Consider the following 14,331-nt stretch of genomic DNA (forward strand, 5'->3'; position numbering starts at 1 on the left):
GCATAATATTTATCTAGATTATATAAAAATGACCTGTAGGATGATATGTTTTGCTTATGTACAGCGCGCACAAAAAAAAATAAAAACACTCACTTATTTTTCAAGAAAACATTTTGCTTCATAACCGAACACACCCAGAATGGCAAATCCACCAATGGATAGTGCCTCTAGGTCAAATCAAATATGCATGGGCAGAAAACAAGAATCTATGAAGTTCCTACTATCTCAACTCATAACCTGCAAAATTTCAATTCCAGATACACCATTCTACACAATGCTAGCATACTTGACAGTCTCCACTAGTAAAATCAAAGCGGAAAATCACAAAATGCAACACAACAAGAAGGTTGTTAGAGCGTAGCTTGCTCGAAGGAAGAAGCTAATCAAGACAGGGAAGAATCAAAGATCAGATGGAGAGAGGAATAGCAGGGGGTGAAAATGCAGGTTCTCAAAATAACATCTTTGTGCAGTTACACTTGGAAGTAAATCTGTACACTCCATTTGGGAAAATTAGGAAATGAAAAGGAAGTATGATTTAAAAATCTTTAGCAGTAGAGTTCCACATATGAATCATCTCAGTTGTTTCCTACTTCGCGCCTCGTTTGACTTGTATCTGAATTATACATACACCATGTGAAGATCTGTCCCGTTTAACACACTCAGTTCCAGCTTCTTCTTGGCCTGAAATGTTCGCGGAAGAGAAAAAAACAATAAGACAGCAAGAATGTCAACCTCCAATGATCTCAAACTCCACCTCTTGAAAAATCTTTCAAATTTTGCTTTAAAATTATGTTGTTTTTGTTGTTATACCAACTTGAATGATGTCATAAGTAATAGTCATATATTCTTCAAAGAGTGTAGATGTTTATACTTCCGATTCTTTTGCTGAGAACGCCAAAAGCAAGCCAACGCTCCAAATGCACAGCTCGCAACTGCAATTGCCAATGCAGCTCCCAGTGGAACCACAACTGCATTTGTTGAAGCTACCAGCTCCTCATTAACTGTTTTTTCAGTCCCAACACCTGCTTGCAACTCTTTGTCCTTGTAGAGATTCACTAGCTCTTTCCCATAGTAACTAACCAGAAACTTAAAGACCTCATTCTCGTTCCAATCAATCTTACTGTTTTTATCGCTCGTTTTGCCTGGGTTGAGATAACATGACGGACAAAGTTGTTTTGGAGGCCAAGTAACTTTGGGAAATTCAGGATCACCTGTTCCTAGTGATTCTTCATCTTTCATTAGTCGCTCATTAACTTGGTTGTGGGCACTCCACAACCAGAGGGCAAAATCACGCGCTTTCTTGAAAGGACTAGATACACTGGAATTACAAACATTTAAAACATACCAGTTACGACCAGCCTGGACGGTCAGATAAAAAAAATGTAACGTTCAGAAAGATAAGTTGAGACACAAAAAGAACCTCTTCGATGTTTTACCTTGAACACATGCCATGAAAGTGTTGCCTACATTCCTCACAGACGAAAAAGTTGTATATAAAATCACAGGTAGTTCTGAATGCCAAGTCACTTTCTCCATCCTCAACTCTGACAGATAGTGAGTGTAACAACACCCACAAACCGCAACTGCAAAAGATATAAACATGTGGGTGAGAAGACTGCCAAAATACATTAATACCATAACATCAGTTGATTAACTTTTGACATCCAATACCCTTTGCTACTATATCTTTTTAGCAAAAAGCATTTTTAGCACTTGACTAAATTGAACCACTTCTTTGGGTTGCTGCTTTACATTTGCTACTTATCAAAAGAAGATGCATAAAAGAGTGGTAGAGACCGGCAAGAAAGTAACAGACAATTTAAAAACGATATTTCAACCATGTCAATCAACTGTATTGCTTCAGGAGCACTGATCAATCCATCACCTGCCAATTGAAGTTAATATTAACCCCACCCTCCCTCCCTGTCTGCGACCGAACCCACCTAATTGTCTGTCTCCTTCTCATCGACTCTCTCAATGTTTAACAAAACCCCAGACATACAGTAGCAGGTGCAAACTTCACGCTCTAGGTATTAAGGCTGTCAATGAAGCAAAGTGCTTTGAATTCACAGGCATTTAAAAAGAAAATGAACCACAGTTTCTAGTTACAAGTGATTTGGAGATTCAGGTCCACCTATAGATTATGTATCCACCATTTTAAGGTTTAAAATTTATCAGACTTCTACACCACAAGATTTCAACTTCGTCTGTAATTTACTATTTTAATTTTTTGCAAATCCTCTGCATCTTTAACAGTAGACTATTCTCAACGTGTGTGTCAGTCAGGGTTCCAAGAAATTCTACAGAGGACTTCCCAAGTAGAACGACAAAAATATAATTCTACATCCTTTCAAAAAAAGCTTTTATAACATTCATCTGTTTGGGAATTTCAACTATTTGCCATTGTAAAAAGTTTTCGAGTCTGATAATAATTAAGAAAAGAAAAGTTAAGCAAATAATAATTTTTAATATGGAGAAACAATATGGATTACATTCTTTAGGATGTCACAACATTTACAAAGGACGTCCCCTGATTTTTCTCCTCAACTAAGTAATGTTCACTAGACGTACATCAAAGTTCAATCCAGTGACGTGTGCATAACCCATACATCACAAGTTACGCTCTTACTACTAGACCAAAGCCTTGGGGGCAAGCTGGAGTTATTAGTAAATCCATGTCTTGGATTGAAATAATTGATCTTGTTTTGGTCCAACATCTCTTGTATTTGGAATCGCGACCAATTTTATATGGACTAAATCTACTAAATTTTACAGCCTTTCTACCTCCAAAAGGTAGGGGTAAGGACTAAGGTCTGAGTACACTCTACCATCTACCAAAGGCACACGGGGAGAACTCACCTCGCGTTTTCTTGTCTTTTTTGAGATTTGAATCCTGGTCTCCCAGGATTTTTCACCTCTTCATTGACTATCAGGACACACCCTTGGGTGCAAACCAACATCAGAAGTGAAAGATAAAATTCAACCATACATGTTGACATTTCAAATACCCTATCTGCCCCACTTAACCATTTAGGCCAACTGAACGTGCTTCGTCTGACACTAACATTGAAAAAATAGCTTAAAGAAATTGATAGAATGCAAATCCTCAACTTTAACATCTCTGTGATGAATTATCTGGCTATGAGTCTATCTACTTTACTATATTCTTCTAAACAACTTTTGTACAATCATAAAATCGTAAAAGTTTCACATATGAATAGAGAGTCCATGAATGATCCATTACCTGAAACCTCTGGTATCATTCTTGCTGCCACGACAATACATCTGCATGAAATAGACTGTCATAAATGAATCGGAAATGCTTTGCACGGCACAGCAAAGCAAAATGCAGAATCTCCTTCAAGCTATTAATATGTAAAAAGATGGGAGTATCTTCATGCACAAGACAATTCCAGTTTTACAAATTCCTCCAAAATAGTGAAACCACTAAGATATGTACAAGCTAAATCAAACTGAAAATTATTTATACATGTGGAGCACATCTCATCCAACTAACCCCTCTCCTTTCCCTATCTACCACCCACATCCCAAAAGAAAAATACTAAGGAAATGAAAAAGGGACTTTAAACTGAAACACAAAAAAGGTTGGGCAAGCAAATGGTGAGTGTTCTTATGCAGCCAATAGATAGTACTGATTTTAAGTTTCCCAGCCACAAAAGTATTTCAGAAACATTTTTCAGGATTCATTAACCTGCTCCGCCGAAGAACAATAAAGTTAACAATGTATTGTCTCGTAACACCATGATTTCTAATGAACAGTAACTCCTATGTCATAAAACCTGTGTTTTCAGTATTAGTCCTGTTAAGATTTATGCTTAAGTTATCCCAGAGAACTACAACTAGATTAAAAAATAATAAGTATAAGTACACTCCAAAGGAAGCACTTATAGATATAGCGAGGGCTGCCCACACTCCTGCTAAATGTTAGGATATAGAAATAGTAGTGTATCTAGTTCCTAAAATAAAGAGACAATACATCTACTCAATTTATGGGACACTCTTTCCACAGTAGAACATCCCAAAATATTTGCTCCATTTCAATGATAAAATTCTATATATTTTCTAAAACTAAAAGAATTCAAATTCATGTACCAAATCATTTTAAGACTTTGATGTGATATTTCATCTTCCCAATATCCTTTTCAGCCATTACCTAAACATTTTCTGCCCCATTCCCACTAATATAATTACATAAGTAGAATTAATATTTAGAACTCCTTGTCCATTTAAATGTCATAAATAACAAGACATAAAGCAGAACTGCAGAAGAAATAAACGATAATCTATGCTGCTGTTGTTGAAAAAAAAGAGGTGGATATGAAGAAAACTGCTTTATGATTAAGGTGTATTTGATTGATCGATTGATTGTGTGACAATACAAGAACCCGTTTGGATTAGGTGATTAAAAGTCGTTGGTAAGCATCAAGTTCTTTAAAGCACTTTTAGGTGTTGAACCTAATTTTATAAATAAGTAGTTACATGTTTAGATCAAGTAATAAGCAATTAATGTGCTTGGTAAAAAGATATTGATTAGGGTTTCCCCGTAAAAATGATTCAAAAAGCCCCTAAAACTATTTATAAAATATACATACAATTTTTGGAAGTATTTCTACTTAAAAAAGGATGTATGTTGAGTACATAATAGAGATACAATTAAAGTTATGTTTCTGGAGTAGTATTTTGGAGATTACACAAGGTATTATGAATAAAATTGTAGATGACACGGTCGAACCAAAAGTGCTTATAAGTTGTAAGATCATAAGGTGAGGGTGACCAACTTATGGCTTTTGACTTACTTTTGGATTTTAAACACCTTTGGTATTTACCAAACACATAGATAAGCTAAAAATGGCTTATAAACTAGTTTAACTAGCTTATAAGTTATAAGTTTAGCCAAACACCCTCTAAGTTTCTTGCTCTACGATAGAGAACCCTCCACTTCCAGAAAAGGGCAATGTCCAACTTCAACTAAATAAAGAAGTGAATAATGAACTCAGTAGGTATCATCTAAAAATAAAGGAACAAATTATGTACTCACCCAATATCCACGAGGAACCTCTTTCCCACAAATTTGGTAATTTCCCAGTGCAGCCTTCTTGCTGCAGCTGTCAGCTTCATTATTCGCTAGCAATATCTCCGAAGGACAAAGATTATCAAAGTCAACCAGTATATCTGCACTGCCCTTCCGACATCTAGCATAAATATCCAAATTTAACAAGTCAATGAAAGGCAGGATATGCTTTTACAATTCACAGAAAACTGCAATGTAGGAGCTAACCTCTTAGAAGGATGATGAGCCACCAAAAGTTGAAGGAATTTTATAAGTGAAGCCCGAGTCCCTGATTTAATCATCTGCATTAATTGAGGACCAAAGCCATTGAAACTAAGTCATGCAGACCAAAGTTAGCCATGAGAGAGAGGGAGGGAGAGAGAGAGAGAGAGAGAGAGAGAGAGTTAGATTTTTTACTCTTTGGTCTAGAATGATGCCAAAGGCAGAAGACGTTGCCTCCTCAATGTCATATATAGCTTTGGCAATCTTCATAAGAAAAATTTTACAGCAGTGAGCGACACACATAAATGAACAGCTCAAATTAGTCAAACTAGAAATCAGAACAATATCATATGCTCTCCAATAACCTGGCCAGGATCCGAGAAGTTCCTCTGAAGATGCTCATTCTCATACTTCCCATCATCGAAGCCATATGAGCTGAAAGTTCAAAGTCAATGCAATGGGAAAAATAGTTGATTAAGTATAAAGCTAGTGTAAGACTCGGATGTGAAATTTTTTTTTAGAGTGAAAATGGAACAAACACTAACAAATGCTTATCTTCTAATTTCAAGAGTCCAACTCAAGTCCCATACAACATCAGCCTATATGGTGAGAATTTAGGATATGAACTCAGTAAAATACAACATAGAGTTGATTCTTTTGGTGAATTTAAGATACGGGAGAAGACCAAACAACATAGAAGTTTAACCATGTCAGAGGAATTTTTTGTGCAGTACATAATTCATAAACTCCGCCCGAGCTCTATTTGACACTTCCGTACAATACATATTTTACAGCTGATACAACATTAAGAAAAAGTCACATGGAACTGACTTTTATACTTGTCAAACAATTCTTTACCTTTTTATCCTTAAAACCCGAAAGTAACTTATCAGGCTTGCAGGCTCTCTATGGCTGATTAAGTATTTAAGGAACCCTTCTTACTGGATATTTCTATAATGTCAACGGCAATAACTATTAGAGATAATATAGTTTAAACAGTTCTTTTAACAACCATAATAGCTTAAGATAGCACACTTTATTTGTAACAACTAACCTCTCTAGATCCCAACGACCCAAAAAAAGGCAGCTCAATCGAATTATTAAGACAGATAAATGATCTAATTCTCAAAATTATTACTTCGTTACAGTAGCTACCACAAACACAATCAGTTTAAGAGCTTTCAACACCATAAGACAATTAACTTTAGGAAATTACTTCACCAATAACTACAAAACCTATAAAGGAGATCATATATACCTTCCCAGTTGTTTGTTGATCCAACCTAGAAGGATGTCAGCTGTGCGTCCTCTTTCAATGGTGAGAATTTCATTATTTTCTTGTTTTGGATCCCAACCAACAAACTTCTTAGGAGGTCCCCAGAGAAGCATTGGGTAATACTTCACAGAGAACTTATCACAAAGATTAGAATTTATCTGTGCTGCCAAAAAGATGAAATAAGAGGAAAAATCAGTTAGGGGTATCATGTATGGTAAGAAAAAAGGTCTCTTAATAGAGAGAAAAAAGAAAGGCTAATGACAAGAGAAAGAAATATTGAAGAAATAAATGAGAGATATCAAGCAGTAAGCACATTAAAAACTCACTACAGGAGTGAAACTCTAACAACGTGAAATGATTAAAAAACAAGAATCCCCAATCAACGCGATATTGACTGAGCCCACCCGAACAAATTTAAATGACAAGAGCAGAAAAATAAAGAAAGAAATGATTAACTTATATCAAAAGACTGACTGATTTTTTATTTTTTTAATGAGTGACTGATTAAACTCGTCTCTTGTGGCAAAAGATATTACTCATTTGGATAACTACAACACCATTCGAATAGCTTCGAATTGTCTTGTTATTGGTCCTTGCAGACTGATCTACACTCTCTTGTTTGTGGAGGGTGGGAAGTCCTCCCAGAGACGCAGACAGAGAGACTACGACCTCAAGGTAATTTCCACTATAATTTTCAGACATTCAAAATGGTGAATAAGAGGGAAAAAGAGAGCACAATCCATGGATTACAGTTGCAACTACAAAGTTTGGAAAAAGAACATCAGAGAAGGATGAACAGTTCTTATAAATCACAGTAACCACTAGGAAAAAAAAAAGAGAAAATGTAATACACTTACTGACCATTGACAAAATCTAATTAAAAAGAGGAGACTGTACACAAATAGTGGAGCAAGTAATTTCTGGAAGCATAAATAAAGCAGAGTAATACCTTTAATGCACAGTCTACCCTCGTCATCAATATGAGCCCTGGATGACTGGCATCTGCTCCATTGAAGAGTCTCGCAACCTTCTCATATTGTGGCTGCAAAAGTATTGCCTCATTATTAGAAATATCACAATTGAAATTCATATAATAAGTAGCAGATTCATACCTTATAATTTCTGCAAGCAGGGCACCTACAAGACGGATAAAAGAGCTTTAAGTGGGAATCACATGGATGCAAACTTGGTTCAAAATAATATATTACGAACTTAAGATAGAAGTTGAACGCCCATGGAGAAGTTGATCAAATTATTGGTCAGAACACACCAATGGGACAAGTATAGGCAACATCTTACATTTCCTCAAAGTCGGTGGATGCTAAACTTTCTCATCTTTTCCTACTTCTATAGAATTTTGATATGAATTCCACCAGTGTCACATATTACATAGCCCAGCAAAAAGAAGAACCAGAATATACAATGAACAGTTATTAGAATTCCTGGATTACGCAAACACATTGGTCGGTGAATAAAATGAACACAACTAAAAATTTACAAATCTAAAAAATTAACCAAATTGACAGAGTCTGATGACCGTAACAAGCTTCTCTTACTCCTACCAAGTAAAACTTTTTCATCATCACGATGTCTATATTCAGACTACTCAAACTTTATAGGGCACAAACCGAATCCAAATACTCAGATCCAAAAAGCTACGATCTTTATGATTCCCTCCCTCTCAGTACATGGTTCCCCAAACATCCTCTTAACATGTCCAGCAACCAAAACCAAGACAAGGAAGAAAGAAGTTTGCCTCATGAAATGAAATGTGTCATTCCAAAACTTCTCTTCTCCCAACAACTATTGAAATTTAACATTTTTCTGTTCTTTGAATACATATAAACATGTTAAAACCACAGCACCAGCAATTTTCTCTCCACCTATGAATGTTTTTCACTTTCCAATTTGGATCTTCACTGGTTTTTCCAATAGGACCCATGATCATTTGAACAATGTCCCGCATTCTATTTTATTATCAATCAAACCCCTTTGCGTTTTTTTCTTTTTGTTATCAATGAACTTAGATGTCTCGTATTTCTCGAGAAAAGCCTATTGGACAACCAAGCTGGAACTAAAATCACGTGAGATAAGGGTTCAAATACCTTATGTGGTAAAACAAGCTAGGCCACTTTACTCCCATATGCAAGATTTATGGCCAGATTTACCCAGTATCCCCACTACTAAGACATAGATAACCATGAGTACAGTAAACCCAAGTTCCTCAGCATACCACAGGGTATAAACAAAACTAATTTAGGACTAAAGGGGTTGTTACAATTGACAAGATTACATAAAGTAACAGCCAAAAAACTTCTAATTTTCAAAAAATCAGCAAAACCCATTGACAAAAAAAAGGTAAAAAAACTAACCAGTGTGCAAAAAATTCAACAATAGCATAAGGTGCAGGAGTCTCTTTGAGTACTGAATCAAAGTTGGTGGCGTTCAATTCAACAGCAAAGTCAGGCTTTTCACCATCTTGCCCACTAATCGCCCGAAGAATCACCCGCTGCGATCCGTTCGAAACCGAAACCGATTGTTCCAAGATTGACACAAATAGAGCAAAAATGAGCAAAAATATTGAACAAGACATGGCAATGATTCAGTAAAAGGGAAAAGGGTGTCTGTAGAAATGGATTTTCGAAGTCTCTGAGCTGAGAAAATCGATCTGAATTTGGTAATTTGGGTTAAAGAATCGATTTTTTTTTAGGACAGAGGAACAGCTTTACCTAACTCACTACTGTCCCTTTGCCCTCATAGGAATTTTCCTTTGAATTTTATTTTTAGGGCCCTCTTATGTGGTATATGCATTAGGTTTTTTTTTTCAAAAAAAATGGTAATGTTCGGATCGACTCTCGTATATCTCGATTAATTTAGGAAAATGAGAAATAAATATGTGTCCTTTTCCCCAACACTTTTTTGTAGGAAATTTTAAAGAAGTTGAGAAGTCGATCAGGTGATTTATTATAATTTTCGTCTGAGTTAATGAAGTAATTTGATATTTTATTCTGATAAGATTTTAAGCTAATAATGACACAAATAAAGACAAATTAAAATTGGAATACTATCTATACTATGGTATACATGTAATAAATTTAATTCATAATATAACAACTATTTCACTATATATAATATATATGTATCCCTTCTATAAAAGAAAATATATTTTGTTGTATTGTTTTAACGAAAAAGACTCAAATATTTTATTAATATTTAAGGGGAAAAAATCATTTATGTCTCTGTTAAGAGTTCAACTCATCTATGTTATTTTCGTGTGAGAAAAAAACTCATCCATATCATTATTTTGTTAACTAAAATATAGAAAAATTTATATTTGGAGAGTAAAATAGAGTTTAGGGTTGGAAATGCCCTTATATTTAGTCTCTGAATAAACGAAAAAATATTGTAGTGATACAAAAGTTATGCTCTACACTTTCTTTATTTTTTGCTCTAAGATGTCAAGAAACTTCTTTTCAAATCACTATCACTAATATGTTCAATTTTTTATCTGACGATTAGTCTAATTAACTTTTATAATCGATCAATAATCACAATTAATCACTACTTTTCGTGACTCATAAACTAGTGATATTTTTCCAATACTTGTTTTTGATATAATAAATGCATAAACATATAAATAAATATTCTATTATTCATTGCTGTCACTTAGCTTTAGTACTATCAATTACCAACATCTTCCACAAATAAGCAAAGAAATAAGTCAACCATCTTTTTCCATATCATTACATCCACTATCAAAGTATTTGCATTTTTTATACGAGCGATAACTATTTATTTATTAAAATATGTTTCGAAATTAATGAATTAGCTTATTGACATGTACTGGATGAAATGTTATGCGCAAATTAAGTTATCACACGACTTTTAGTGATGATATTCAAACACTTGATTCAGTCATCTTTGAGGTGTGTTTTGATAAGTAGTTAATATAATTCCGTTAAATGTGTTTTGAATAACACAAACATTGCATAGTTGAGAATTGAGATATTGAACTTGCAAATTAAAGACATGTTTTTGAAGATTATCTCTATAATTACACTATTTTCTTTGAATTGAATGAAACTGATCTTTTTCATCTTGAATTTATTTGAGTTGTCATTACAAGGTTCTTGAGAAATGTAAGTGGTGATATTCTTCAATTTTCTCATGTTCGTTTGGTCAGAAATTCTAAAAAATATTGTATTTTTTATTTATTTATAAGTTACTTTAGTGATTCTTTATTTGTTTTGTACTAAGTGGAAGATGAGTTGAAGATTAGGATTAGCTTAGTTTTGTACCAAATTCTTATGAACAAATGGAAAGATAAACTTTATGTTATTTTACTATTATAAAAAAAATTATGATTTTCATAAAAGCTCTTCTCCCAATCTATTTATTCACTTGGAGGCTCGTAATTCCTTTCGATTATCTTCATATCATGAATTCTCTTTCGAAAAATAATTATGTTCTCATCCACATTCTTTTTAATATTTATAGAAGATATCTTTGATCGGTTCTATAAAGAACTTCATATTTTATTTATTTTAATTTATGTGAAAATAGTGTACAAATATTAAAATACATATTTGAAAACTATACCAAAAATCATACAAGTTAATACAAGCTAAAGTAATTAACAAAATATTATTTTTGACTAATTCCCAAACAACATCTTCACATAAAATTAGATCAACAGAATACATATTTATTCAAAAATAATTTCACTTTAATAAGAAGATCTATGACTATATAACTTTATTTTGCTTATTTGATACAATAATAACAAAAAAAAATTCATGATAAATTAAATATCGCTACATAAATTGAAACGAAGACGAAAAATGTGTATTTAAGAAATAAGGTTGGATGGCAAAACCGTGTTTTACAAGAAGAAACAGCCAATAATGAGCCAAATTAGTCACATCATTAACTTAGCGTGAAGTATATTGATTGCGTGCTCCAAAATGAATTAATTAATTAAATTATATTTTCTTCGATTTAATTTATTTATCTAATTTAATTTAATATATAATTATAAATTAAAAATACATGAAATTAAAATTAAGAAATTGTTATAAAAAATACTTTTTTGTTATCGTATAAATATTTTTGACATTATTTTTTTAATTTGACATGTGAAGCAATTTAATTAGGTATTATCATCTTTTATAAGGTTAGTAATCATTAGTAATTGTATTAGGGATTTATCTATAATTACTTTATAAATAATTACCTTCTTTCTTATTTTTAATTATTCAAATTGTTTATTATAAGCATTTTATACAAAATTAAAATTAATTTTAGGGATTTTAACAACCAAACTCCATGCACAAATTTCCTATTATCATCCTATATATGTTCAAACAAATATAATAAACTTCTAGATTAGAGTTTTAATATTTCCACTGTTATACATTAATTAAAACAACTTTTTTTAATCTAATTCTCACTTTTTAAAATAGCGTCTTTTTTTTCTAGAAACCTTTTTTTTTGTATCATAATTTAGATATGGTCAAAATAATTATTCTGATTCTAGAAATATATGCATAGACTAGTATAATTGTTCATGTTCTTTTTTTTAGTGTGTTCTAAGACCTTGTCAAAAAAAAAAAAGAGAAGAACTTTTTAGTTATTTAATCATTTAATTTTTTAAAATTTTATTTATTTTTTCGTTTGTTTAAAGAAAAATGTTTCTTTTGAGTCTTTATAAATTCTTGGTTTTTTTTCCACATGACATGTTATTTAAGACTATAAAATTAAAATAAATAAATAATATATTTTATTAATTTTTAATTTCAGATTACAAGATTTAAAAGGTGTATATAACACAACCATTGAAGGCACATATATAACTCTTCCTTTTAACGGTTATAAATGCATTTTTTTAATCAAAAGTTTCAGATTTGCGTCTTGAGTATGAAAAAATTCTTGATATAAAGCGCTATCCTCTGAATATATAGGACGCTATCGGACGCAAATTCATATAAGTGCTGGATATCAATTTAAGGAACTTTAATTTTAATTTAATGTGTTATAATCTTTCGTTTGACTTTTCATGATTTGATGAGGAAATCACTATCTTGGAATGATGAGTTCTAATTTTAAAATTTTTATAGTCGTACCCTCTGATATCATATTTTTATTACATGTATTTAAAAAAATGTTCTTAAAAACAATAATAATTATGTAAGTATTTTTTTCATGTACTTTTATTTGTCTTGTTTAGATTCAGAATAATCATTAAAAAAAATAAAATTGATATGAGTTTTTTTAGTATACAACCTCTATTAATTGATATTTAGTATTATTAGATCTTGAAAAATAATTTAGAGAATAAGTAATGGTGTGAAGGATAAAACATGAAAACAATTAAACAAAAATTTAATACGATAAAAAACGGCAAGTAAAATGTGAAAATCCTTTTAAAATCTCGACAAATAAAAGTAAACGATGGGAGTAAAAGAAAATTTAATACGATTAAAAACGACAAGTAAAACGTGAAAATCCTTTTAAAATCTCGACAAATAAAAGTAAACGATGGGAGTATCAATTTATAAAAAGATGATTTTATTAAAAAGTTATCATATTAATTATTATTTTAGGAATGGAAGATTATAAATAGACAAAAAAAATGAATAAAATAAATATTTAATTAAAAATATTTTTAAAAATATATAAAATCAATAAAAATCAAGTAATATATAACGGAACGAGTAACGTTTTCCTAAATTTAATAGTGAAAAAACGCGCACCAAATCAAGTTAGCTGCTTCACGCGGATATATATGTTTCACACCTTATTGCTAAAAGACTTTAATACCCTCACATGAAACCAATATCTATAAATACATATATCTAAGTTTCAAAAAAATTAAACAAAATGTCAATAACAATATCAACTTCTTCTCTACTTCTTCCTTCACAATTTTCACCAAAAAAAAGGTCATCAAAAGCTTCGAGAAGAACTCCGACGTTGGCAATAAGAAGAGAAGCACATGATCAAAACTACAACTCTAATGATTCTGGTCGTGTAGACGAGAACTTAATAGTCCTTCGAAAGAGAATCCATGAGATGAAGATGGTAGAGAAGAATTACGAGCCTCCTAATGAATGGATGGATTGGGAGAAGAGTCTTTATATGGATTACGACTCGAATATTTGTGAGTTAATGGGATTATTGCAAGCCCAATTGATGGATACAAGGCCAAGCTTGGTTTTGGGTATGGTTGGGCTCATTGCATTAAGTGTGCCCACTTCAACTATTGTGGTTTTGTTTCATTTGTTAGAGTTAGCAAAAGGGATTTTGGCTAATGGATTACATATTCCTTAAATAACCTCCTTCGAATCATACGAAAGCTGATTCAGATATCACGATAAAAAAATGCTTTCGTAATTTCTTCTTAGGATCTTTTTAGGGCTAGCTTTCCATGTTTAAGACTAAAGTTCTTTTTATATGTACATTGATACTACAAGCATTAATTAGGATTCTTTTTAAAAAAAAAAAAACTATTTTTTCATTCTTTATTCAAATATTGATTTGTATGTCTAAACTCTACATAATTTGGGAATTTAATAATGCTTCTTATTTGTTGTATAGTTTGAAGGAGAACTTTTATAATATTATTGTTTGTATAGCTAAATATATCTCTTTGTAAACACTTTTTTTTCTTATATAACTATATAGTATTCAATATTAATATCGTAATAATTATTTTTGACTTGACAAATAAGAAGAGAAAATAAAATAAAAAGAGCAGCAATTT

The 14,331-nt window shown here is 32.0% G+C and overlaps 2 protein-coding genes across 4 annotated transcripts; one reads left to right on the forward strand and one right to left on the reverse strand.

Annotated features, from left to right (window-relative positions):
* Window positions 1-383: 383 nt before the first annotated feature.
* Window positions 384-9,486, reverse strand: LOC107018137 (sulfhydryl oxidase 2). Of its 3 annotated transcripts, none has more exons than XM_015218528.2 (12): window positions 8,942-9,486; window positions 7,682-7,706; window positions 7,519-7,611; window positions 6,552-6,727; window positions 5,659-5,728; window positions 5,489-5,557; window positions 5,300-5,373; window positions 5,060-5,213; window positions 3,245-3,285; window positions 1,437-1,583; window positions 872-1,318; window positions 384-681 (listed from the first exon to the last, which is right to left on the reverse strand). In XM_015218528.2, exons 1-12 carry the CDS (start codon window positions 9,160-9,162, stop codon window positions 660-662), a joined length of 1,539 nt encoding a protein of 512 aa, XP_015074014.1. In that variant the 5' UTR covers window positions 9,163-9,486; the 3' UTR covers window positions 384-659. The 3 variants fall into 3 exon arrangements, with proteins under 3 accessions (XP_015074014.1, XP_015074013.1, XP_015074012.1); XM_015218527.2 differs by having other exon boundaries at window positions 811-1,318; XM_015218526.2 differs by having other exon boundaries at window positions 384-1,318.
* Window positions 9,487-13,448: 3,962 nt separating this feature from the next.
* Window positions 13,449-13,898, forward strand: LOC107016402. The gene has a single exon (XM_015216880.1). It carries the CDS (start codon window positions 13,449-13,451, stop codon window positions 13,896-13,898), a length of 450 nt encoding a protein of 149 aa, XP_015072366.1.
* Window positions 13,899-14,331: the final 433 nt, after the last annotated feature.

Source organism: Solanum pennellii, chromosome 4, assembly GCF_001406875.1.
Source record: "Solanum pennellii chromosome 4, SPENNV200".
Lineage (NCBI taxonomy): Eukaryota > Viridiplantae > Streptophyta > Magnoliopsida > Solanales > Solanaceae > Solanum > Solanum pennellii.

Excerpts from the sequence above, each read along its gene's own strand:
- LOC107018137 (XM_015218527.2), bottom strand. The coding sequence starts at position 9,162 with ATGTCTTGTTCAATATTTTTGCTCATTTTTGCTCTATTTGTGTCAATC. Across the intron at positions 3,286-5,059 it reads AGGTTCCTCGTGGATATTGG|ATGTATTGTCGTGGCAGCAA; the intron begins GTGAGTACATAA and ends TATTTCATGCAG. Across the intron at positions 1,319-1,436 it reads TTTCATGGCATGTGTTCAAG|TGTATCTAGTCCTTTCAAGA; the intron begins GTAAAACATCGA and ends TTGTAATTCCAG.
- LOC107016402 (XM_015216880.1), top strand. The coding sequence starts at position 13,449 with ATGTCAATAACAATATCAACTTCTTCTCTACTTCTTCCTTCACAATTT.